The 26,725-nt window shown below is 38.2% G+C and overlaps 1 protein-coding gene across 2 annotated transcripts; it reads right to left on the bottom strand.

The window, feature by feature from the left end:
* Nucleotides 1–220: 220 nt before the first annotated feature.
* Nucleotides 221–25,923, bottom strand: EBAG9 (estrogen receptor binding site associated antigen 9). Of its 2 annotated transcripts, XM_088844761.1 has the most exons (8): nt 25,458–25,923; nt 18,909–19,006; nt 15,268–15,346; nt 14,350–14,508; nt 12,729–12,836; nt 11,095–11,186; nt 855–897; nt 221–382 (listed from the first exon to the last, which is right to left on the bottom strand). In XM_088844761.1, the coding sequence occupies exons 2-8, from the start codon at nt 18,989–18,991 to the stop codon at nt 221–223; spliced, it is 726 nt and encodes a 241-aa protein (XP_088700887.1). In that variant the 5' UTR covers nt 18,992–19,006; nt 25,458–25,923. The 2 variants fall into 2 exon arrangements, with proteins under 2 accessions (XP_088700887.1, XP_055288420.1); XM_055432445.2 differs by lacking the exons at nt 221–382; nt 855–897 and adding an exon at nt 5,024–6,672 and having other exon boundaries at nt 25,458–25,891.
* Between the last annotated feature and the right edge of the window lie 802 nt (nt 25,924–26,725).

The following is a 26,725-nucleotide window of genomic DNA, read 5'->3' as shown; positions in this document are numbered from 1 at the left end:
AAACCAGAAGACTCACAGAAAGTTAATTCATTGAAACACTGGACACTGCACAACATGTGTTATACACATGGAAACAAATTTGTGCAAAGGTAAAGCAGGAGAACTCAGAGGAGTTATTTGGGTTATTCCATTTTTCTTTTCCTCCCCACTGCCTTCCTCCACCATCTCCTCCTCCTCTCCCAGGGTTTCACTACGTATAGTCTGTGGAAAATTACTGCTTTTATTCAGAACAAAGTCTCTTACAAAGGAGTCCCTCAGAGTAAATAAAAGATGGAACATAGCCTGCGTTTCGGAAGTCCAAGGCGTTGGCTGGTTTTGTGGACAGGATCATCTGACCGCATAGAAAGAAGCGCCTCAAAGTTGCTTTCCATAATTTGGGTGCCTGTGATGTACAAACAGACAGGAAAATGGAAAAAGAACAATTCTACTCCACTGAACAAACTGCTGTCCCATCAAAGCAAATGTTAAACATTTCCTACAGTTTTGTGTGCAAACATTCCAATTTACAAGAAAAGATTTTTCCCAAAGGGATAGGCTGACTTTTCCAAATTGAGCTTTTCAAAAAGGAGGAAAAAAAAAAAAAAGGAATACACTCAGATGCCAAGCGTTTCTGACATTTGTGGCAGAAGAAAAAGGAATTCTGATTTGTGTTAGACTACTAAGGCCCTGCCTTAGTAGTGGTTGGGTCTGATATGTTTTTCTCTTGAGGATTTTTCATTTAAAAGTTTTGGGGTGGCTTCTGACTTCCATTTTGGCTCAGTGAGCTCTTTTACAAAATTCACTTATTCCCAGTCTTGCCAGGCAAAATGTGTACAATGAAGCAGTAACCTGGGCCATTAAAAACAGCAGTTTACAGAAATCAAGTCTTGAAAGAATGTCAACAAACTCCCAATGGTCCTGAAAAATCAATTAGAAATCCAAATAGAATACAACAAGTTTCTATCAGGTAGTTTCCCTGCCCTCTTCCCTGGAGGATAATTGCTTTACAATGATCCCAGATCCTATTTTACAGAGTGAAGTAAGTCAGGTAGTTATTTTTAAACCACAGGAAGACAGGCTCCTTTGACCACTGATTCTCCCTCAGATGATTGTGGTAACTAATTGTTATATAATGATTTCAAAGAATTTTAAAATTAAAAAAAAGGTTTCAATGCTACTCAAAAGAGTTTGTGTTAAAATACTGGACTATTTCAGCAGTGTTTAAGTTCTGTAAAAGGCATGGCACATCTCTCTCAAAATAATTTTTCAACATTAAAAAGCCTAATACACAGAACACATAAAGGTGCAGATCTGGGAACAGGACACCAGGTCTGGAGACCTCCCATTTGCCTGTCTCTCATCTCCTGCAGTGGTTCCAGGGTCATCTCTGAGAACAGTTTGAAAGCCAGTTCACCATATACCAGTTCTTTGAAAACTGCCGGTTCTTGTAAGAGCTCCTGGTGGTAACTCTCAGTTTGTTGGAAGAGTAAGTACTCTGGATAATGCTGAAGGACTCCATCCTCTACTGTCCTAAACAAATGAATGCTTGATGGAGATGTTTTCTAACCATTTCTCACAGAACTTTGTTGGCCACTCTCTGTTGATTTGACTCGGAAGAGGATCTCTCATTCCATCTACAGAGGCCATGGAGGCATCTGGGATTATGGATGTGAAATGACGATGTAAAACCCACAGTCCAGGCTCCCTTGTGTCTGTGTGTGTTAGTCACTCAGTCATGTCAGTCTGTTTGCGGCCCCACGGACTATAGTCTGCCAGGCTCCTCTGTCCATGGAATTCTCCAGGCGAGAATACTGGAGTGGGTTGCCTTTCCCTTCTCTAGGGGACCTTCCCCACCCAGGGATGGAACTCAGGTCTTCCGCATTGCAGGCATATTCTTTACCACCTGAGCCACCAGAGAAGCCCAGGCTCCCCTGTAAAGGCAGATATCAGAGCTTTTCTCCTCGTGGCCCCAGAGTTGCTCCCTGTGGCAATCTTACCTGACTCACCTTCAGAGATATTTTCACTCTTGTTCCTTGAAAGTTATCAATTCTGATCAAAGCTATTTGAATAACTGAAAAATTAAAATTTTGCTAGACAGTAGCTTTAATAGACTAGAATATGAAAGCCATTAATAACAGCAATATTTCTATAATTTGATGGTGAATAAGATCCTTCCTCTCCTTTCTTGCAATCAAATAGTTAACAGAGTTTGAAATGGCTTGGTAGCCTCCCTTTCTACAGTAAACAATAGGTGCTGGCATTTTAAACTGACGTTTAATTTTTCTGAACCAGCATATTATTTCTGACTTGGTTTTGTATGGAGAAAATGCAAAATGAAAGCAGTCTTAATAATTTTCACACTGTGCTGTGCGGTGCTGTGTCTCAGTCGTGTACGACTCTTTGTGACCCCATGGACTGTAGCCTGCCAGGCTTCTTTATCCATGGGATTTTTCAGGCAAGATTACTGGAGTGGGTTGTCATGCCCTCCTCCATGGAATCTTCCCAACCTAGGGCTAGAATCCGTGTCTCTTACACCTCCTGCATTGGCAGGCAGGTTCTTGCCACTAGCACCATTTAAGAACTAGAGAGGAATTCCTAAAAGCTCACTCCTCGGCAGCTCAGTTTCATCAAGAGAAGAGAGGCTTTGGAAATCATAGTCCACTTAGAACGTTGACTAACCACTAAAAAACCTGCTCTCAAAGCTTACTGTTTTCTTTTAAATTAAGCTGGCACACAATGCCTTTCTAAGCTTGTTTCCTTACACATGTAGTGGGGATAATGTTCACCTCCCTGGATTACGAGGAGTCATTCACTGATAGTTCAAATTCTTAGGTGGTGCCGAGCACCAAGTAAATCTTTCCTCTTATTATAGTTCGACTTAAAGGTGTGTAAAAATGAACTTAGTTAAGATCAGTCAACTTTCCCCACTCTGCTCAGGGAAAGGGCTGCAACATCAATGGGTGGTGTAATATACGGGAGGTGTGCACAGGATCCCGTGAGGAAGAAGTGTGTGCAGGGACTCATAAAGAAGTGTGTATAGGAGCCCACAACACCTACCATTGCTGAGCACCTGTTATGTGTGCATCAGACACTATACTGAACACTGTCTCAGTTAATCCTTAATACCAACACCTCCATTTAAAAGATTTGCAACTGCAGGCACTTTAACACTGCTGCATCTCTACAGCAGCTGGAGAACTCTGAGCAGCTCTCGAAACGGATGTGATCAGAGCAGTAAATAGGCAAAGTCCTTGCAGAAACAGCCAAGGAAGTTCCCTGATGGGAAGGTGGAGATTGACTTGGAAGACCACAGACTTCTGGCGAGAGTTTCTCTGTAACACTCCAGCTTGTGATTAGCAGTGTCCACAGCAGCTCTGCAAGGGTAGAAATCTGTTGTATGGGGTGTATGACAAGCAGGCTCCTAGAAAAGTGTCTGTTTCCAGCCCTAGGAGATTGAGGCTTCTGGTGAAAAAGCATCTGATACTTTAGAAACTTACTCTGGTTACTGAGCAGTCCAATGGCCATGACAAACGGACACTGAAGATAACAGGCAGAAAGCCAAGTAAACAGAAACTGTTACTAGCTGTTGATACAAACTTGGAGCAGCCTTGGGTGCATTAAAGAAAATGGAAGTAAATGACACAAAGGAAAATAGCTGTCTTTGATATGAGGGGAGAGCAACTTAAAATTTTTAAAATCTGTGTAAATGAGAAAAACAAATAACTAGCTACTAAAATAAACTCTTCATGGACCCACCATCTTCTTTACAACTTGGCTGTTAGGCACAAGGAGGCCTAGTTTTGGCCTATCTCAGCTTTCAGTGGGTGTTTCTCATGACTAAAATAATTTCTAGCTTTTTGATTTAGAGAAAGAGTTGTGTGACTCTTCGTCTTGAACACTACAGAGAAGCCATTGTAGAGTTTTAAATTTGCCTAGTTTCAATATTCTTGTGTCTCAGGAAATAGGGAGGTGGAAGGAGAGGGAGAAAGGCAGTGGAAGGGCTAGTTGGTAAAGCAGGCAGAACACACACATTAATCCACTAAATTTGCTGTCTTATATGGGTGTGGTTCACAACCCTAAAACACCATAACAAATATAATAATGAAACAGTTTGAAATATTGTGAAAATACCGAAATGTAAAAGAAGTGAGCAAAGGCTGTTGGAAGAATGGTGCTGATAAAAGTTGTTCAGCACAGGGTTGCCACAAGACTTCAATTTGTTAAAAATACACTATCTGCAAAGCACAATAAAATATAACAAGGGACCTTGTAATAAAACAAGGTACACCTATAATGACAAAATTTCGGCTTTTTGGAACATTTTAGCTGCTATTAGATTTATCCTGTTGTAGTAGCTTGTAGAGTGGTGCTGAAGATCAATCCAGATGCCAGTTTCCATAGCTACCACCTGCTTCCCAAGCACCAATCTTCATCCAGGAATGGTCACTGCCCTGGCAAGTGCATGTCGAAAATGAAGAATTCAGATGCTGAGTATTGACTCAAAGATGCCACTAAAACAGAGCCAGGATTCAACTAGAGGATGAATCCTGAATTTTTAACTTTTTTACTAATAAGCTCTTAAAACTGATACTCCTTTGCTAAAATTAAGGAAACAAAAACAGAAACCATAAATTTAGAAGCTAAAGGAACCAGTTTGCTACTATAAAGGGCTTATCATATGTCTGACTTCTGTTGGGACAATATACCCAGTTTATTAATACAGGAATCTAGTTTACACCAACAGAGGTCAAAAAATACAAGAATTCAATCTATTCTTTCCATGAGAAAAATCTCTTTCTTCCTAATTAATCATATAGACTGTGATTCTATCCACTCTTTACTTCTAAATAAAAATTTAAAAATCAAACAAAAAAAATGTCACACATGAAAATCACGACCAAAGCAGACTTCAATACTTGTCCACTCTGGGGAAAAGCAGTAAAAACCAATTGTACTAAAGGAAAATTAGCCTTTATGAACCTCCAATTTAGAGAAATCATGTAGCAGTCCCATAATAACTAAAAATAAATAAATACAAAGGACATAAAATAATTCATTTATTATTACAAATTTGAGTCTAATTCTATTTAATTGGGAGTTCACTGGCAAAAACTCTCTAATAACCATAACTGAAAATATATAGCTTGGGGCTATAACAGGAAGCTTTTTACCAAAGTTAAATTTCAACCGATTTCACTTTGCTGTACATCTGAAACTTACACAACATTGTAAATCAACAGTACTCCAATAAAATTTTTAGGAAAATAAAAAAACAACTGTTCTTACGCTAAGAACTTAAGGAGTTTATTATCATATAGTTTGTGATTTTACTATGAAATATCACTTTAAATTCCAAAGAATTAGCAGTATTTGGCCTGTATTTATGACATTTAAAAACTCACAAAATGTTAATTTTGGGCAGTAACTTTTAAGAAAGTAAAAATCTTAAATTCCAAAGCCAAAGAAGGTCAGGCTGGATGTATTTTAATAGGGGAGACAAAATTAATGAGATTTTAAACTATCAAATCTACATTTTTCCCTATGAACACAGTCTATATCTATTTCCTGAAAACTATTTTGGAGCTTGTCAACATCCAAAAATAGAAGTATTATTATTCCTATCTTGGCTTAATAAATCAACGTTACCTTAGTCAACAACATAGGTAACTTGCATTATGTCGTATTATACAAAACTGATACAGACATCATCTAAAAGCTTTGAAACAGTAGAACTGAAGGCTTTATGCATTTGTAAATTAATGGCTTTTGGCAGAGAGGAGCTAAAAGATACCATAACATCTTAAAATCTACAATGACAGGGAAAAACTACAAATACTAGCTTTTAAAACTCACAAATAATGTAAAACAAATTTGCCATTTTAGCTGATTTTCAGTATGTTTATACATGCAATATAAATTACAAATAAGTAAAACATTACAACACCATCTAAAAGAAAACAATGATGTATAAAATGTTTGTGATAAATAAAATTATTGCATTTAATGTCATTTTCTTGAAAACTGAAATGACCAGATGCCTTAATGAATGCCAGTTCAAGTCAGAGCAAATATATGCCAACACCAGCTTCTGACAACAGAAATAAGGTTAAAGCCCTGCAAGTCTGTCTGACTTAGGTTGGGTAATCATGGAAACAAACGAATATTTAAAATTATTTATTTTAACATTATGCACATTGAAGGAAAGCACTATAGACAGCAGAATTCTTTCCCATCATAGAATTATTTACACCCATTGAATTAGCTAGAAACACTAGCTTGAAGAGGTACCGATATATTCCATTTGTAATAATTTCTCTACCACAAAGAATTGTCTTACACTTGGAACACATTGAAGAAAATTGTCTCATAAGTCTTTTTTTGTTCTCTGAGTCTCAATCACTAAGAGTTCAGGGGATTTTGAGAGAATCCTGGTGTCCTGGCTGGCTGATGAATGCATTAAAATCAAGCAGGGTATTTGTATTCTGAAAATACTCTTGGCTCCATACAAATGCTGCTTGGGTTGTAGAGCTCGCATTTCTCCCACTGGCACTATGACATCTGAAGAACATTTGTTATGAAAGTTTCACACCAATTTTATTTTGTTCCTTCTTCATTAGCCGCTGTGCTTCCTTTTCCATTTTCTTCCTTTGTTGTTCTGCTGCTCTCTTTTCTCTGTCTGCTATCTTCTGCTGCCTGAAAAGAAGCATATTTTTTACTTTTAGAGAACACTGCTGCTGCTGCTAAGTTGCTTCAGTTGTGTCCGACTCTGTGCAACCTCAAAGATGGCAGCCCACCAGGCTCCCCCGTCCCTGGGATTCTCCAGGCAAGAACACTGGAGTGGGTTGCCATTTCCTTCTCCAATGCATGAAAGTGAAAAGTGAAAGTGAAGTCGCTCAGTCATGTCCGACTCTCAGCGACCCCATGGACTGCAGCCTACCAGGCTCCTCCATCCATGGGATTTTCCAGGCAAGAGTACTGGAGTGGGGTGCCATTGCCTTCTCCATTACAGAACACTACACAGGTAAAATGGCAAATAAGGTCCAGAAAGAAACAGCACTTCCCTTCTACTACCATCAAATGTAAGTTTAAAAAGTCTTCATTCTTCTCACTGCTTTGAAAATTTCAAGGATTTTCAAAATAGGACTTCTTTTAATCCTTAAAATATGACTTACAAAATAAAAAAGGTATTATCTCTGTTTTGAGAATAACTAAAACGGGGCATTCAGGCTAAGTAAAATGGCCAAAGTCATAAGATTAAGTATAAGGCTAAGAACCTATATCTCCTGACTCCTTTTCTTCAGATTATTTTCACTAAAACACTATTTCCATTGGACCACAACTCCTTTTGAGAAAAGCTTGATATGTAGGATTAAATATCCTGCTATGATAATAGTTAAAAGTTTGTCAGCTGAAGGATATCAAGAACACAGATGTACAGAGCACGATGCAAAAAGAAAATGCAAAGACATACCTTCCAAATAGAAGCTAGAACTCAAAGTACTAAAATTTAACTAGCTCTACTAATAGCTCATAGCTCCCTCATAGCTCAGTTGGTAAAGAATCTACCTGCAATGCGGGAGACCTGGGTTTGATTCCTGGGTTGGGAAGATCCCCTGGAGAAGGAAAAGGCAACCCACTGCAGTATTCTGACCTATAGAATTCCATGGACTGTATAGGCCATGGGGTCGCAAAGAGTGAGACACGACTTAGCGACTTTCACTTCACTTATGAAGGGACAGAATGGTAGAAATTTAATAAATACACTTTATGAAGTGCCTTCCCCCAGCCCCTCCCTAACTCCACTGATATAGAACCACTAAACACTTCTATCTTTACTGATTTTTTTAATTGAACTATAGTTGATTTACAATGTTGTTAATTTCTACAGTTCAGCAAAGTGATTTAGTTACACATACACACATATATATATTCTTTTTAATATTCTTTTCCATTATGGTTTATCACAGGATACTGAATGTAGTCTGTGCTATACAGTGGGACCCTATTGTTTACCCATTCTATATATAATAGTTTCCATCTGCTGATCCCAAACTCCCGATCCACACGCCCACCACCCACCCCACCTCAGCACCACAAGTCTGTTCTTTATATCTGTGAGTCTGTTTCTGCTTCGTAGATGGGTTCATTTGTGTCATATTTTATTTTTTTAATGATTTTTTGATGTGTACCACTTTTAAAGTCTTTACTGAATTTGTTACAACATTGCTTGCTTTGAATTTTGGTTTTTTGGCCACATCGAACCCGCATCCCTACACAGGAAGCCAAAGTATTGCCCTTGGGACCGCCAGGGAAGTCCCTGTGTCATAGTTTAGATTCCACGTATAAGTGCTCTATCTTTATTGACTGACTTGTATGGAAAGTGGGGATAGGAGTAGGGTAATGAAATAGGAGACAGGAGAACAGAAGTTGGATCCTTCAGATCCTGGATCTGACAGCTTAGGGTCTGAGAAAGTAAGTCAAGAAGCATGCAAGGCTGAGGCAGGAAGCTGTAGGACACAGGACAGGCAGCACTGGGTTATATACAAGAAGATCTAACGTGGATTACCCACACACGGGACAGCTCAAAGCTGGCTAGAGTGAGTGAAAGGTATACATATAATTCTCAATCATACTTATAAATGGGAATAAGCAGAGGTATGGATGACCAAAATTCAACAAAGTAGAGAGACTTATTTTAGGCAACATTTTGACCATCACCACCAACTAATTAAAATTTCAAAAGAATAGTTTTTAAAAATCTACTTTTCACTAGCTCTGTACACTTTCAAGCAAAACTGATACTACTCACTAAAAACATCAAAATGTCAGTGGCAGAAAAAAGAAAAAGAATTATGAAAGGCTTGCTAGGTTACAAACAAATAAGATAATCCAGCTCTGACCTAGTTACAAGCCAAAATATAAGCATCAACAATTAATCTCCCTGGTACCAGAGGCAACTTGGACATTTCTGCTGACAAAATATATTTTTCTTGTCCAGATACATGTCTGGAATGACTAAAGTACCAGAATCTTTTTCCTTAATGATACTGATCATAGTACTGGTAGTATTTAAAGTAGCAATGGGAAACAGGCTAGGTTAGAAGCCATGGATTATGGATACACTTTTAAAATTCTCAGTGTTCTCCTGGGGCTGGTAACAACATATGGAAGCCTCCAGGTGTCTTTGGCTCTACTTATGCAACTTGCAGCATGAAGCATGTCTATTACTGACTAATAGTCTCCGCCTCCCAAGCTGTCGTTTCAAAAAGCACAGAGTTTGCGGGGGTTTTTTGTCTTGTTTTGTTCAGGGTGCAAGATGACAGGGTGAAGAAGAGATGGTTTTTATACCGTGAATGTTCAGCTATGATCAGTGAATTCATAAACTCTACAGTGCTGTCATTAAGATAATTGGATTCAAAATGAATAGCCCCTTTCTTCATCCTTGTGGTTGATAAACCAATCATCACTAGAATCCCAATTCCAAAATGTCCTAAAAATACTCAGACTTCTATGATATATCCAAAAGAGATAGAATTTTTAAAAGTGACATCTTTTTTTGACAATTCATGGAACATAAATGTTGCTGTTTACAATTTTAAAACTGTTTCCTTTATACTGAATGATTATCAAACAGGAACTAAATATTTAAACCTCACATCTTTACTGACTTTTATGTGACTTCCTTCTGTTTAAAAAAAAAATTGCTGAAAAAAGTACAGACAAGACAAAAAAGTCAGTCTTAACTCAGTTATTTAACTGCACCCTCTGCTGGCACTCAAGGTAATTACAATTTATTGGTAAACACCAGAAAGGAAAATACAAAAATGAAATCAGTTGTTTTAAGATGGTCAGTCAGTCAGTTCAGTTCAGTCGCTCAGTAGTGTCTGACTCTTTGCAACCCCAAGAATCGTTTAAGATGGTCAGATAAGGGTAATTCATTTCCTATCCCAATTATAAAAAATCATATTTGAAGAAAACATACTGCTATATTTATCATCTTTAAAACGCAAAAGTAATTCAGATACATTTACATAGAGCTTTTATCAGTGGTAACAGTCACAAACTCCCAAGGTAAATTTTCTTTTTACTCTTTGATTTAATGTGGTAGTAGCAAGAATTAAGTTTACTGCTCACAAAAACAAAGAAAAAAGAACATAACCAACAAAAACAAACTTGTAAACCTCCAGAAAAAGTATCTTCTGTAGAGCAGGCAGTAAGTATTATGACTTATGTTATCCACCTCAGGGCTTTCAAGTTCCTCAGGTCAAACACACAGACAAACGTAGAGTGCAACACAGATTATTTTCAAACAGCAGTGCTGGGGACTTCCCTGGTGGTCCAGTGGTTAAGAATCCGCCTGCCAATGCAGGAGACTTGGGTTTGATCCCGGGTTGGGAAGATCCCCTGGAGAAGGAAATGGCAACACACTCCAGTATTCTTGCCTGGGAAATCCCATGGTGGACAGAGGAGCTTGACAGGCTACAGTCCCTAGGATCACAAAGAGCTGGAGACAACTTAGCGACTAAGCACACATGCACGGGGAACTAAGATCCCACAGGCCACAGGGCAACTAAGCCCAAGTGCTGCAACAAAGTCCAACCACTGCAAGGAGAGATCCCGCATGCAGCAGCTATGACTGGACACGACCAGAAAAACACAGCGGTGCTATTCACTATTATACTTGAATGAGCAGTGCTGGACTACGGTAGACCACGGGGAAATAAAACTAAAGGTATAATTTCTGACCTAGAGAAAACATTAACATATCGTCATGACTCACATTTCATAGCAGGACATTTCAGGAGATATATTTTATAGGGAATGAAGTATGAAGCATATAGTACAATATGGTGTCTGTATGTAGACAATCTCCTTTGTTAGTAAATTATTCTTTTGTATCTATAATGCTTTAAATTGTTGGTTTCTGTGAGGTTTTAATCATATAAAATAGCACATGTAGTCTGAAATACAAAAAAAAACTATCCCAGATTATCTAAGGCTCAAATGAGAAGGAAGAAAAATATAACATTCGGCAGAAGATTCTTTCTTGACCTTCAATGTAACATGAACAAAACCAGTTCTACTCCGGCGGCAGTGCAAATATTACTCAAATACCTCAGAACTTCTTCGGCTTGCCAGGCCGCATCTTCTTCTTCTTCCCAAGCATTGGTGTTTTCCTGCCAGGTATCTAAGTCGCCTAATTCAGGCTACAATAAAACAAAATAAAATCACAAGAGTCAAGAGCTATCCCTGGTGGTTACACGGTAGAGTCTACCTGCAGTCTGGAGTGCAGAAGACCTGGGTTCGATCCCTGGGTCAGGAAGATCTCCCGGAAAGAGAAATGGTACCCCGCTCCAGTATTCTTGCCTGGAGAATGCTACAGACAGAAGAGCCTGACGAGCCCTGGTCCCTGGGGTCACAGAGAGTCAGACACGACTGAGCGACTAACTTTGCTTCATCCTTTTTCCACTCCGTGGTCAAGAAGAGTATATATTTTGAAGCATAACTCAGACTTCATCACTGCCATATGTCTTCTGCACTCTCTCATCACACCCTCTACAGGATTCAACCATTGCCCCTGGTGTGCCTGGAACTAAGGGGCTTCCCGAGACACATGACCTTCCATACGCAAGTCTTAGCAAGCCCAGCTTTCTTCCTGTTTCATGTTTTAAAGGATATTCCTTTAATATGCTAACTTTTCCTTTACTTTACCTTTACTTTCCCAACTTTTCCTTTACTTTCTCCTACTTTAGTTTGGAAAAAATAAGAATAGGATATATCTTCTCTTTCTCTCTCTCTTGAGTAAGAAGGAGTGTGGGGGAAAGAGAAGAGACAGGCTGATCCCACACAAGAGAGATGCTTGACTGGACTACTCTTGTGCTGGGGAGGTAAACTCGAAGAACCTACATTTTCAACCTAGTACAGTCATCTCCCTTTAAGCACAAGTAATTTTCTAGACTCTTCAATGGCACTTACTGTCTGGGTCTCAGGCAAAAATGACAAGTCAGGAAAAATTTACTCTTTATCGGAGTACTTTTGTATTGTGCTTCCTTTTGCCTGTCTTACCCAACACCATTAGGCGGGCCACACTACCTTCCACTATTCCCCAGGCCAGGCCTCTAAGTTCACTTTTTCCTTCCACAAATCAATGAAAATGCTCATTCTGGAAAGTTTAGTTAGTGACGAAATAATTAAATGCATAAGATAACTGCATAAAATAAGCTGTGCATAAAATAATCAAAACATATCAATACTTAAAAGCTGGGGATGGGTTTGGACAGTGATGTGTCTTAAAAATTTCGAAGATGAATCTGATGGCCTCCAAGGTTGAAAACAAATACCTTCTTCACTACTTTTGTCCTTAAAAGTATTGTATTTAAGTCAAATCCATTTTAAGTTAAACCACACTTTAAATGTACATATAAGTCTTTAACTTAACAATTCCTAATTTACTTAAAAACAAGCTGCTATTAAGGTTAAATTTTAGTAGTAATCTCTTTAAAGGTCATATTTTTATATTTTCACATTTTGTCTCCATCTTTTATGTGTGCAATGGACTCTGATCTTAGTATCTGATGTAATTTAGAGTCTCATAAAAGGACAGGACTGGCAACTGCTCTTGATCTGCTAAACCAGTTTCAAAGTCATACAAATACTATGTTCAAGTCATTTTAATTTTTTTATTTTTCCTTAAAGAAAATAGAAATGAAAAAGAAAAGTTCTTGCCTAGATACAATTAACATACTCACAGATTGATGAATGAAAGGCATATCTTGTGTAGCTGCTAGTCTACTAGAGAAGCCTGTGCTACCATCTGGGATGCCAAAATTTAATGGTTCTCGCTTCTTAATGATGATCTGAAAGATTAATTGAAATAGAATTACGGAAACATTTTACACACCACTCTAATAAAAGAGACAAATGAATTAACTGACCAAAGCATTTGATAATTATTCAAAATATGTTCTACCTTTCTTTCCTGTTCTATATTTTCTTATAGCGTATCCTCTGGTAGGATAGGGTATACTGTCCTACCAAAAGTATAACCAGTTCTCTAAGCATGTGGCTATCTATGAACACATTAACTCTTTCAAGCACATTAACTCTTTCATAAACTCTTTCTATTAGCTTTGTACCATAAACGTGCGTTCATTCTAATTTACTAAGGTATTACTTATAATATACTAAGTTCCAATTAAGACCAGCAATAGACTTTCGAAACAGAAAGCATTCATCTAAGAAATTCACTTAAAACTCTTTGAAAAATACACAACTTAATGCTTTTCGGCACTGAGACATTTGGACAACTCAATAAAAACAACTATGATTATAGTATGTCAACGTTATCAGCCTTGAACATCTAGAAATAAATGCACAGCTGAAACTGGCTGGAAGGCAGAAGAGGGTGAAAGCCCTATTAGAGAAATGCAGAATAAACAGCGTCCTCGTTTTATGAAATACATTCATAAGAAACAAGTTCTATGCTTGACTGAATAAGAAATGGCACTTAAAATAATTTTTTTTTTTTTTGGAAACAGCAGGATGACTGATGAGGTAGACTGGAATAACAGCATTCCATTATTTGAAATGGGTGTAATGGTGGTATGAAACAAACCCCCATTTACCACAGTGTGACGTTGGTAGACAATACCTGTGACTGGCCTAGGAACAGCAAAATAAGAATACTGTATACAGATAAACAGAAAAAGTTCTGAGTGCCTGCATCTAGTAGAACAGGTTTGAAGAATGATGGGGTAGAAGTCTATTGCTTTTCATTATAAGCTCTTCTATACTCTTCAATTTAAAAATAAATTTTAAATGTACATGCACTATTTTGATAAAAAGAAATAAAACTTCTTAGCCATTGTTCTTTTTCTAACAATTCCCAGCATATTGAAGTGACCTCCACATTCAATTCAAAAGGGATAAAATAAAGTGTGAATGACTATGCAAACCCACCACAATTACTCTAAGTTCTCAGAGCCTTGCATCAGTTTGATAATGTTACAAACAATGGATACTATCAGTATTATTGGTTTGTAGATATCACTATACTATGAATTCTTTTAAGGCTAGAACCGCATCTTATTCAGTTTAGTCTCCACAGTAGAGACTGGAGTCTGGAATCTGACATACAGGAGGATTTCTATGAACGCTTAGATATAATTTTAAAAGACGTGGGGGTACAATTTACCAGATCTAAGGCCAGCTCACCTGAGTATACAAACTTCTCTAATAGGACAGAAAACACAACTGATAATGAGAAATAGGCTTTCTACCAAATACTAAGTATACTGTCTAGTTTTAATTATAGGAATCTGAAGAGCAGTTTAACAGTTTAACTTCCAAGAGCACACATCTTTAACGCACCTTCTGGGTTTTCCTTATAGTTGGTGTCATGTCCTTAAAATAGTCAGGTTCCAGTTGTTCTAAAGCATTTTGTTGTGTTGCCACATTTCCATTCCCTCCTTCAATCTTGACACTTGTGGGTGCATCCTCATCCCAGGAAGTCCACTCTTCCACATCTGTCTAAATTTAAATGATCAGTATTGTCAGTCAAAAATTTCATCATTCATTACAAAAATGAGCTTTCTAAAACAGTGGTTTTTTCAAAAAATTTTGACCAATGGGAAAATACACATTTTATGCCAGATAGCAAAACTAGATCAAAAGTTAAGAAACACTCTGTGAGTTAGACATTCTGTTCCAACCATTAAAATAAAAACAACCAAACAAGGCAAAAGAAAATGCTTTGAAAACTGAACTGACATTAGAACTACAGCCCACAGAAAGAGGACCGGAACTTACAATCCATCCCTAACTAGGCTTATTGCCTGATAAAATAATAAATAATAACATTCTTTATAGGATTTAAACAAGATATAGTCCCAAACATAATATTCAAAAAATCCATGAAATAACTTGAAATTATTCAGCAAACAAATAATCAACAAATCTCAACTTGAATGGAAAAAGTCAAGCGACAGACACCAACCCCAAGATGATACAAATGATGGAATTATCTAAAGGTTTAAATACGTTATTGCAAAAATGCTCCAATAAGCAAGAGCAAACACTCTTAAAACCAAAGAAAAAAATAGAAAATCTCAGCAGAGAAATTGAAAATAAAGCATAAAGTTAAAATTTTAGAATAAAGAAATTTAACAATAAAACAATAAAATCCTGACTGTGACTATCAAATTAATTTCATGACATATTAATGGTTTGCAACCCAGTTTGAAAAATATGGTTCGGGAACACTTACTCAACGTACAAAAAAAGTTTTACCTGTTTGGGAACTGATGAATAATCAACTGTAGTTGGCAAAGTTATTTGGTCTCCACTTAATTTCCGTCCTCTACCAGATCTAAAACAAAAATATGAAATAATTTATTTCAAGAAACCACCAAAACAAGAATAAGTAAAAGCACTAAAGATAGTAACTTAAGACTTATAGATCAATTATTTACTTGAATAATTAATAGTTGTTTATTAATATATGAAAAGAAAGGCATATATCACATATCTTTTCAATGTTTTTAAATACTGGACCAGAATATCACACTGCTTTTTGGCTTAGGATTCAGAATTAGAGTCAAACTCAGGAGGACTATAAAGCCAAAAACAAAACCAGAAACTGGTTTCAAATCACACTCCTGAGAGTTCTGTGAGTTCTGTAGGTGATGCTCTGGGATACCTATGCTGTCTTAACCAGGGTGGCCTGGCTTTTGTTTGTTTTACATAGTTGGTTTCTTATTAAGATTACTATTAAACTATTAAAAAGTTTGAAAATCTCTGGGTTGAATTGTAAACTGTACCCAGTAACTTTCAAGGATTAGTGAAAGTGAAGAGGAACTCAAAGGCCTCTTGATGAAAGTGAAAGAGGAGAGTGAAAAGGTTGGCTTAAAGCTCAACATTCAGAAAACAAAGATCATGGCATCTGGTCCCATCATTTCATGGGAAATAGATGGGGAAACAGTGGAAACAGTGTCAGACTTTATTTTTTTGGGCTCCAAAATCACTGCAGATGCTGACTGCAGCCAGGAAATTAAGACACTTACTCCTTGGAAGGAAAGTTATGACCAACCTAGATAGCATATTAAAAAGCAGAGACATTACTTTGCCAACCAAGGTCCGTCTAGTCAAGGCTATGGTTTTTCCCGTGGTCATGTATGGATGTGAGAGTTGGACTGTGAAGAAAGCTGATCGCCAAAGAATTGATGCTTTTGAACTGTGGTGCTGGAGAAGACTCTTGAGAGTCCCTTGGACTGCAAGGAGATCCAACCAGTCCATTCTAAAGGAGATCAATCCTGGGTGTTCATTGGAAGGACTGATGCTAAAGCTGAAACTGCAATACTTTGGCCACCTCATGCAACGAGTTGACTCAATGGAAAAGAGTCTGATGCTGGGAGGGATTGGGGGTGGGATGAGACGGGGACGACAGAGAGTGAGATGGCTGGATGGCATCACCGACTCGATGGACATGAGTTTGGGTGAACTCTGAGAGTTGGTGATGGACAGGGAGGCCTGGCGTGCTGTGATTCATGGGGTCGCAAAGAGTCGGACACGACTGAGCGACTGAACTGAACTGAACACTAAACAAGATAGATATTGTCATAGAGTTGTTAAGAGCATGGGCAATGGAATCTGTTTAAACCATGGTTTTCAATGTTACTTCTATTAATTATGAATCTAGTTAGAATTATTTATGTCTGAGCCTCAGTATCCTCATCTGTAAAAGGCAGGTATTCAAACCGACCTTTGCAAGGTTGTTGTGAGGATTTAACTGACATATTTAAAAGAGTTAGACGTGAGACTGTGCCTGCTTTTTAATGACATTAAAAAATGATAGCTATTATAAATGATTAGCCACTTGCTTCATGTCAAATAATCTATGAAACACCTGCTTAGACCTAGTTGGTAAAGTCAGCTAAGTTTAGAAATCCTATTTGTTTAAAGGATGAATAAAAAAGTATTATAGTCTACTTCCTAAATTTATGATGTAAACCTGTATTTTAGAGCACATGATCTAGGTTCCTTCTGACAATTAAGAAAGGCTTATTCTAACAAAGGGTCAGTTTTCTTTAAAACTGAACATACAATCAATCCTAAATATGCTTACACCGACAAGAGAAATTTATAGTGATAATGCATGTGTATGGGTCAGTCATGTCTGACTCTTTGTATCCCCATGGACTGTAGCCCGCCAGGCTCCACTGTCCATGGAATTTCCCAGGCAAGAATAATGGAACAGGTTGCCATCTCCTACTCCAGGGATCTTCCCCACCCAGGGATGGAACCCACATCTCCTGCACTGCAGGTGGATTCTTTACTACTGAGATACCAGGGAAACTCTATAGATGATAGAAAGTTCCAATATCTTATATTAAAAGTAACCTATATTCAACAAAAATTTTTTGAAATAACAAATGCAAAGAGAAAAACACCTAGAATTTATCACCACAGTTAAAACAACGTATTCATTTCAACCTCTACTCTTCTGGCATTAATACCCATTCTCATCCTGCTTTAACCTAGTTATTTTCTGGTCATGCGACTTCTAACAATAAATTCTGTGCCATTTAATCCTCAGAGATTTAGTAGTTATAAAATGGCCCGTTAGTCAGAGAATACATTTCCTAGCCTCCCTTGCAGCTAGGTGCCTAAGCTCTGGACAGTAGGCTGTGAACAGAATTATGTGTACTTTCTAAATCATATCCACTAAAACAGAGAGCTGACTACCCTCCATTTCCTCTTTTACTCTATCCAACTCTTACTGTGTAGGTGCTTTTTTCACAGTACTCTAGGCCAAAAGAAATACCTAACAGTTCCACTGATTAAGTACATAGGTCCAAACAATACTTATGTATGTCCTATCTGCTTAGTGGCCCTTAGGAAAAAACACATATGAAATTAAAGAAAAAACATTTTTATTTCATTCTTTAATAACTACCGTTCTTTACTAATAGAATGTGTGTACCTGCTGGATACTGTATAGCTTCTCAAGCCTTGGAATCAGACTGGATTCTGTCAGCTTCAGCTTCTGTTCTATGTTAATTCTGGTTTAGTGCTTGCTCTTAATTACAACCTAAAATCCTAGCTTTGTAAAGACACGTCACTCCAAATACAAGTAAACAAAAACTTATCTCAAATATTCAAGAACATCATCAAAAGTAATACTGCGGGATCTAATGCTACAAACGTGAACTACCTTGAGCCAACAGACTGTATAATATTCAACAGACATTATCACATTCAGTGTGTTTTGTCAGAAATTTAGAGTATCCTTCAGTACCCCTGTGAGTGTAATGCGAGCCTTGAAGTGCCCTGGCATACCATTCAGGAACTGTATCTCTTGGGTACAGCAGAAAGACAAAATAGAAGGAATTCAAGTCTCTGAATGACTTACTGAAGCAGAAGGGCTTACCTAGCCTGGACTCCCTGTACATTCTGGAATATTATTTAAAAGATCAGAAAATCTATTTTCTTTGGCGTTTTTCTGTTAAACTTTTCTTTTTCCAATATAAACCTAACACTCATAACGTACTATGTAAAGAAATACCTACGCCTAATTCCACCTAATCATCTTAAAAATATCCTGATAATAAAACAATTATGTACATAAAAACTTCATGATGATTATAATATGAAAGTTGGTTTGCTTATCTCTAAAATTCTACAGTACAGAATGCTATTTTAATGGAAGATGCAAGAATCTGATGAAAAGACCTGAACCTCTACTTTCTAGATCTGAAAAAACATATAAAAAATCTGAGAAAATATTTTTTAAAATACTAGAGATTAATGCATGAATACTACAATCAAGATATTTAGCTTAAATATAATATACCCTGCCTTTTTGAAGTTATGAAGGTATCCGAAATTAGCAAGAAGGTAACCAGATCAATCTGAACATAAAATTTCTTTACCTGCATATTAATCTCTTTAGGAATGAGAATACTGTTGCTAGGCAGGTACAAACTTTAAATAACCGAAACTGTGTGATAGCCATGATGGAAATCAAAACCTGTGGAAAAAGGCACAAAAATAAATGCATTAGGGTGATTTCATAAGCTATATTTATGTTCTGAAGTCAACTTGAAAAGTCCTATTTTGAACTGTAAAAATCAGACATATTTTTACTTTCCTTTGGACAGCACAAATAAAACACAGTAAATTTAAAAATTAAAATGTAAATCATATTGACAAGAAAGTTCTGAAGAGTTTTCAACAGTTGAGGGAAAAAAACTTTTCAAAATATTCTCAGAGTGGTTTTCTAAGTTGTACTTAAATATTTATTTACAATTTATTTATAATTTGTTCTCTAGTAAAAAATCAACGAGTATGAAACAATGTACTAAGTCTTCCTTATCTTCTGAAATTTGAATCATATGAACATAGTAATACTATTCAAAATATTTTTAAACTTTCAACTTCTAGATACATTTCATTCAGTTCAGTTCAGTTCAGTTCAGTCGCTCAGTCGTGTCCGACTCTCCGCGACCCCATGAATCACAGCACGCCAGGCCTCCCTGTCCATCACCAACTCCCGGAGTTCACTCAAACTCATGTCCACAGAGTCGGTGATGCCATCCAGCCATCTCATTCTCCGTCGTCCCCTTCTCCTCCCGCCCCCAACCTTTCCCAGCATCAGAGTCTTTTCCAGTGAGTCAACTCGTCTCATGAGGTGGCCAAAGTATTGGAGTTTCAGTTTTAGCATCAGTCCCTCCAATGAACATCCAGGATTGATCTCCTTTAGAATGGACTGGTTGGATCTCCTTGCAGTATAAGGGACTCTCAAGAGTCTTCTCCAACACCACAGTTCAAAAGCATCGATTCTTCGGCGATCAGCTTTCTTCACAGTCCAACTCTCACATCCATACATGACCACGGGAAAAACCATTGCCTTGACTAGACGGACCTTGGTCGGCAAAGTAATGTCTCTGCTTTTTAATATACTATCAAGGTTGGTCATAACTTTCCTTCCAAGGAGCAAGCGTCTTTTAATTTCATGGCTGCAATCAGCATCTGCAGTGATTTTGGAGCCCAAAAAAACAAAGTCTGACACTGTTTCCACTGTTTTTCCATCTATTTCCCATGAAGTGATGGGACCAGATGCCATGATCTTTGTTTTCTGAATGTTGAGCTTCAAGCCAACCTTTTCACTCTCCTCTTTCACTTTCATCAAGAGGCTTTTGAGTTCCTCTTCACTTTCTGCCATAAGGGTAGTGTCATCTGCATATCTGAGGTTATTGATATTTCTCCCAGCAATCTTGATTCCAGCTTGTGCTTCTTCCAGCCCAGCGTTCCTCATGATGTACTCTACATATAAGTTAAATAAGCAAGGTGACAATATACAACCTTGACGCACTCCTTTTCCTATTTGGAACCAGTCTGTTGTTCCATGACCGGTTCTAACTGTTGCTTCCTGACCTGCATACAGGTTTCTCAAGAGGCAGGTCAGGTGGTCTGGTATTCCCATCTCTTTCAGAATGTTCCACAGTTTATTGTGATCCACACAGTCAAAGGCTTTGGCATAGTCAATGAAGCAGAAATAGATGTTTTTCTGAAACTCTCTTGCTTTCTCCATGATCCAGCGGATGTTGGCAATTTGATCTCTGGTGCCTCTGCCTTTTCTAGATACATTTCATTACACCCATTTTAAAGGTGAGGAAATTAAGAGAGGTCAAATAACTTAAAAGCACACAGTTAACAAGTTAGAACTACAGAGATCATCTAGTCCAGTGGCTCACACATATTTAAAGAAATACTGAAAAATGGGCCCACCACCAGCAAATCTATTAAATCACATTCTCTGAGGGGTAAAGTCCAGTTACAGTCAAAAAGCCAACAAAGGAGATAAAAAATACTCAAAAGAAAAGCAAAGAAGGTTAAAACATTTCAATGTCAGGGAGTAGATTTTTAGCGGAAATACTATTAGCAGGCATAAAAATGCTCATTTCATAATGATAAAGGGGTCAGTTAATCAAAAGTACATAACAATCCAAAACATACATCCCTAACAACAAATTATGCCAATATCAGAAGAGAGGTGACATTACCAGAGTCTGCAAATATGAAGAGGATATTGAGAAAATATAACTTTAGGCCTATATTTGACAAGCTGAAATTGACAAATTCTTTGAAAGAAACAAGTTATGAAAACACAGCAAGAAGAAAGAGATAATTTGAAAATCTCTAAATTTATTAAAGATATTGAATTGATACTTAAAAATCCCCTAAGCCCAGATGATTTTATGAGTGAATTCTATCAAATATTTAAGAAGTAGTGCCAGTTCTATACAAACTGCCGGAAAACTGAAGGGAAGGGATTATTTATTAATTCACTCTTGGAGTCTAACATTACTGATACTAATCAAGACCAAAGACATTACCAGAAAAGAAAACTGAAGACCAATATCTTATGAACACAGACACAAAACTCCTTAAAAACTCACAACCAACTAGCAATAGAAGGGAACTTTCTCAACCTGACCAAGGACACCTATGAAAAGCCTATAGTAACTTGAGACTTAACAGTGAAAAACTGGCTACTTCCCACCAGCACATCTGTTTTTGCCATTTCTGCTCAACACTGTATGGCCAGTGCAACTGAGCAAGAAAAGAAAATAAAAGGCATTCAGATTGTAAAGGAAGAAGTAAAATCCTATCTATACTCTATGTAGAAAATTCATTGGAATCTATAATCAATAGTATTTTTATATGGTAGCAACAACAAACAACCACTAAAATTTTAAGAAATTTGTAAGAGTACAAAAAATATGAAGTACTTAGGGACAAATCTAATGAAAAACATATATATCAGAAACTATAAAATACTGCTGAGAGAAATTTAAAGACCCTTATTAATTTTTAAAAAGATCTTTCAGGGCTCAAAGACGTGATATTATTAAGATAGCAAATCACTCTAAATTGAACTACAGAGTCAATGAAATCCCAATCAAAATCTCAGGAGACTTTTCCCTCTAAAATTCAATAAACTAATTCTAAGATTCATACAGAAATATAAAGGATCTAGGGCTAATACTACATGATTCCAAGATATGTTATAAAGCTGCAGTAATCAAAATGGTATAGTACTGCAGTCGACTGATAAACAGATTGATAGATCAATGGAACAAATGGAAGGTAGAGAAATAGGCCCATAAAATATGAAGAACTGAAATTTATGAAGATGTAAAAGCCATTCAGTGGAGTAGAGTTTTTTTTTGACAAAAAGTACTGGAAAAACTGGATATCCATATGCAAAAAAAAAAAAAAAAAGCCACCAAAACCCAAAGAACTATAATCCATATTTCATGCCATTTACAAAAAATACTCAAAAATGGATCACAGATGTAAATATAAAACCTAAAATTACAAAAGTGCTAGAGAAACAAAATTAGACAAAATCTTTGTGACCTGGGTTAAGATATTTTTAGATAATGACACCAAAAGTACAACCCATTAAAAAAAAATGGATAAACTGAGCTTCATCAAAATTAAAAATTTACATAATTCAAAGACACTGTTAAGGGACTATAAAGACAAGCCACAGACTAGGAGAAAACTTTTGCAAAGCATGTATCTGATAAGGGACTTGTATCCAGAATATATAAGGCTCTCCCAAAATGCAGTAAGAAAACCTAATTTTTAAAAAATGAGTGAAAGCTGTGCATAGGCACTTCACCAAAGAAGATACACAATAGTAAATAAGTACATGAAACAATGGTCAATGTCATTAATTTCTGGAGTTGGTTTACTAATTGAGAGGATGAAAAGAACAGTCACTCTAAAAGAAATTGAACAAAAAAAAATATTAAAAATCTCACTGTTCAAGTAACTTATAAACATTTCTCCCAAAAACATCTCCAAACAGTGGTTTACTAGTGATAAACCACCCAACAGTGGTTCCAAAAACGCAACAACTTTGATTCCTCCTTTGTCTTATCCCCTTATATGCCAACTACAAAAAAGATTTTATCCTGTTTCCTAATACTGCCCATATTCTTCCCTATTTCCACTGAGGTCTCCCTAGCATAAGCCTTCATTATTATTGCTGAACTACTGCAATGTTTTAATTACAGTATTTTCCCTTACTGTACCTATATTTTCCATTTTGTACCATAGTTATTTCTATATACTGTATTCATCCAGCACAGTCCTTCCTGTGAGGATCTTGTTCATGTTACCTTGCCAGTTACTGTTTGCAAAGTAAGACCTGGAAGAAAGATTTGATTGCTTCCATACAAGTAGAATAACCTGAACAACTAAGATGATGAATACAAGCTTCATTTTAAGGCTCATTTGTCAAGGATTAAACTCAACCAAAAGAAAGCAAACTTGCTAAACGAAGATTTAGAATTTTCAGAAAAAAATATAAACAAAAAAAGATAGCTAGGAAAGAAACTGCAGAGCATGTGGCACTAGGGCGAAAGGGGGAAAGAGTTGAGGAGACCCTCTATCAGAATGTTTGAAGGAAGATGTTTAATATTTAAGGACTGGGGCAAAGAGTCAGTCTCAGGATTTATATGAATGAAGATCTGAGAATAAGTTTCATGTGGAGTTTTGGTAACAACAGTCATCACCCTGCCATAAATACTGCTACGTGTCATTGTTCAATAAGTATTTGTCAATGTGAATGACTAATGGTACCTACGAATAAAACTTAAAGTTTTGTTTCAATAGTAAATTGTCAAGTGGGACTATTACTGACACCAGAACAGAATTCTCTCCCTAGCAATTAAAAATATCTTCATTTTATGGAAAATTTGCTTTTACAATTAATAAGAGAAAAACTAATATTCACTGATCAGCTACCATATGTCAAGCACTAGGTATTCTCTCAACCCATAAAACCATTTTATGAGATAGATATTATTGTTCTTTTTTCACAGAATTGAAGCATAAAGAGTAAGCTTATGTTTTCACACCCAATGATCTAGATTCAAACCTACGTCTATTTAATTCAAAAACCAAGAATACCTGACTAACAATAAACTATTTAGCAATTCAATGATGATATTAAAATTTTCAAGATAAATTTTCTGACCAACTGCAACTGAAATGCGGGGAAATGCAATCAAGTTAACCACATCAGGCAACATTTTTTATTTTATCAATTACACTGATTTGAAGGCAGGAATATTCTTTGGGACCTGTGTTTACTTAAGTGTTCCAATCCAATTCAAGCATTTACTCTGTAACAGATACTACTACCCTGGGTGATAGGAAATACTACTGACCCAGTACACAGAAACGCTGTTTGTTGCTCAAGTGTTAAAAGCTAGTGACAATGCAAGGGTCTAGGAAGGTAGAGTCCCATCAGTTTTGCTCAGTTTGGTTATTTCTAGGTCGGACACGACTGAAGCGACTTAGCAGCAGCAGCAGCCAATGTCAAGCACATGGTAGGTATTCAAATATTTGCTGAAGGAAGGGAAATTATCATTCCTTGAGCACTCAGTATAGTTCGAGACAATCTATTTTGTTTCTATAGCCCCACGGGAATCCTAAGGACAAAGGAGGTGAGTTTCACTATCCCATTTAGTAGATGAGGCTCAACTACTAGTAAAATTCACATTCACTCACCCAGAAGTTAAAGAGACCGACCCCAAAGCCAAGGTTCTTCCCACACCACATCCCATTTAACAGACCTCTTTGACACTCAATGTCTCAGTTGATTTTTGAAATGCTCTCTAGATCACTAATCTGAGAAGTACACATCTTAGGCTACCTGCATTTTGACTGCTTCAAACTACTTACCAGGACTGAGAAATGCTAATACAATTTAAAAATTAAAATTTCCTTCAAAATTACTATACAAAAATACAAAAACCTGAGATAAAGCCGAGATAAGCATCAAGGACAAATAATCTCTCTAGGAAATCAACAGCAATGACAGCTTGGCTATGTCAAGTGAAAAAGATTCACCTACAATATTAAAAAAGACTGCTGCATTAGACTCTGAAAGATTAAATGTACCTTTCCTCCCTGTAATTCCATGTAAACTGCTTTTCTGTAGAGTCACTGTATCATACTATGTCATAAATCGTTAAATAAGCCAAGCCAAAATCTATGTTGTCACACACTAAACAAGTCATTAATTGCTGAATTTCTAAAAAGACAGTTCTGAATTTTCTTAATACCAAAATCTTAAACTCCATACGATCCACTACAGTACAGAAATCCTCAAATTAAGTTTGTAACTCTCTAAAGTAGGTTACGGTATATCCCAAGGCTCCAAAAATAAAACCACCTGACCTCACTCAAATTTGAAAAACCAAAGTTCAGCAGCGGCAAGATAAAGGGAACAAGAAGTAGAATGTGAAAGCAGGTGGTAAAGTTCAACACCGGACCGGTTCTGGCAACTCAAAGCCTCGAACACCACCGAGGCTCTTACAAAGGCAGAGCACAGTCTCTTGAAAGGCTCAAAAGGAACGAGTTTCAAAACTAAAATGCTTTAACTTCAGATTACCCACCTGAAATTAACTGATGGGAAAAAAAAGAAATCATACCCACTGTACAGATGCAAAAATCGACAGCAGCGTTTTCAGGTTACACAATCCGACGCCATACGTACAGCGTTCGGTGAAACGCTCTCAATTGCTCCAAGTGGGTGCCCAGTGGGCTGGGATTTGGATTTTGGAAAAAATCTGTCTGGGAAGGAGCAAGGCCTGTAGAGGAAGGGCAGGAAGAAGGGGCAAATTTCCCCTTGGGGGGCAGATCTGGGGAGAGGGGAGACGCTGGGCCGGGGCCCCGCCAGCCGGGCTCCCACGCGGGAGAAGCATGGTGAGGGCTGCTTGACCGGGGCCCGCTCCGGGTCGCAGGTCCCTCACCCCAAAGGTCACCCTGACCCGGAAACAGTTTCCGAGAGTGGCAGTCGGCCTGGGTTGGGGGGAAGACCGGGTGAAAGAAAAGGAAGGTGGGAGGGCGGGAAGTGCGGGGCAGAGAGGAGAGCTAACCCGAGAAGAGCAGAGGACAACCCCGCCCCCCCTCCTCAAGACCCGGGTCCCGTCGGGAAGGGGGTGGCGGAGGGAAGCCCCTCGAGGGCGCGCGAGCCGCACACACTCACCTGCCCCTCCCCCTCCCCGCCCGCCCGGCGGAGGCTCCGAGCTGCCGCGAGCCGCGCGCGCGCACAAGGCGCGCGCACGCGCGCTGCCGGTCGCCTCCTCGAGCTCGCGCTCCGCCGGTTCAGTCCCAGCCCCGCTCATTCAAAGCCGGGCGCGCGCTCTGTCTCGGCCGCCGCTGCCTCCGCGCAGCTGCCATAGCCGCCCCCTCCTCGGGAAGCCCTCCCCCGGCCCCACCTCCTGCCCCTCCCCCTTCGCTCCAGAAGGCGGCTCTCAGGAGTGCCGAGCTCTCACTTCCGCACCCCGCCCCAGTCCTGTCTGGCCCAATAGGCAAGAGGTCGTGGGACCGGCGTCGGGGCTGAGAACCAGTGAGCATTGGGGGCGGGCCGAGCGGCGGCGGCTGGCGTGGCGGCTGCGGGGGCTGCGCCAGGAGTAGGTTTTTTGTGACCGTTGCTGGCAACGCAGACCGCTGTTTCTGTGGAGTGGCTGGACTGCTCCCGTATTGCTCTATTTTCTGTGCACAGTGCCTCCGCTCCAAACTATACCCTTTTTCGTTAAAACCACAGAATCCCCCTACCAGATGGAACCAAGAGAAATAAATACATATTTAGATTGCCAAAAATGAGGGAGTCCCATGTGTCGGGATATTGGATCTGGGTAGGCCAGATCTCATTCAATCT

Source organism: Moschus berezovskii, chromosome 16, assembly GCF_049115385.1.
Source record: "Moschus berezovskii isolate FMDL1 chromosome 16, NW_MosBer_1.0, whole genome shotgun sequence".
NCBI classification, from domain to species: domain Eukaryota; kingdom Metazoa; phylum Chordata; class Mammalia; order Artiodactyla; family Moschidae; genus Moschus; species Moschus berezovskii.
The sequence above is the reverse complement of the archived record's forward strand: the minus strand, read 5'-3'. Positions and strand labels throughout refer to the sequence as shown.

Excerpts from the sequence above, each read along its gene's own strand:
- EBAG9 (XM_088844761.1), bottom strand. The coding sequence starts at position 18,991 with ATGGCTATCACACAGTTTCGGTTATTTAAAGTTTGTACCTGCCTAGCA. Across the intron at positions 14,509-15,267 it reads ATTCATCAGTTCCCAAACAG|ACAGATGTGGAAGAGTGGAC; the intron begins GTAAAACTTTTT and ends ATTTAAATTTAG. Across the intron at positions 383-854 it reads TCTTTCAAGACTTGATTTCT|GCACCCAAATTATGGAAAGC; the intron begins GTAAACTGCTGT and ends TGTACATCACAG.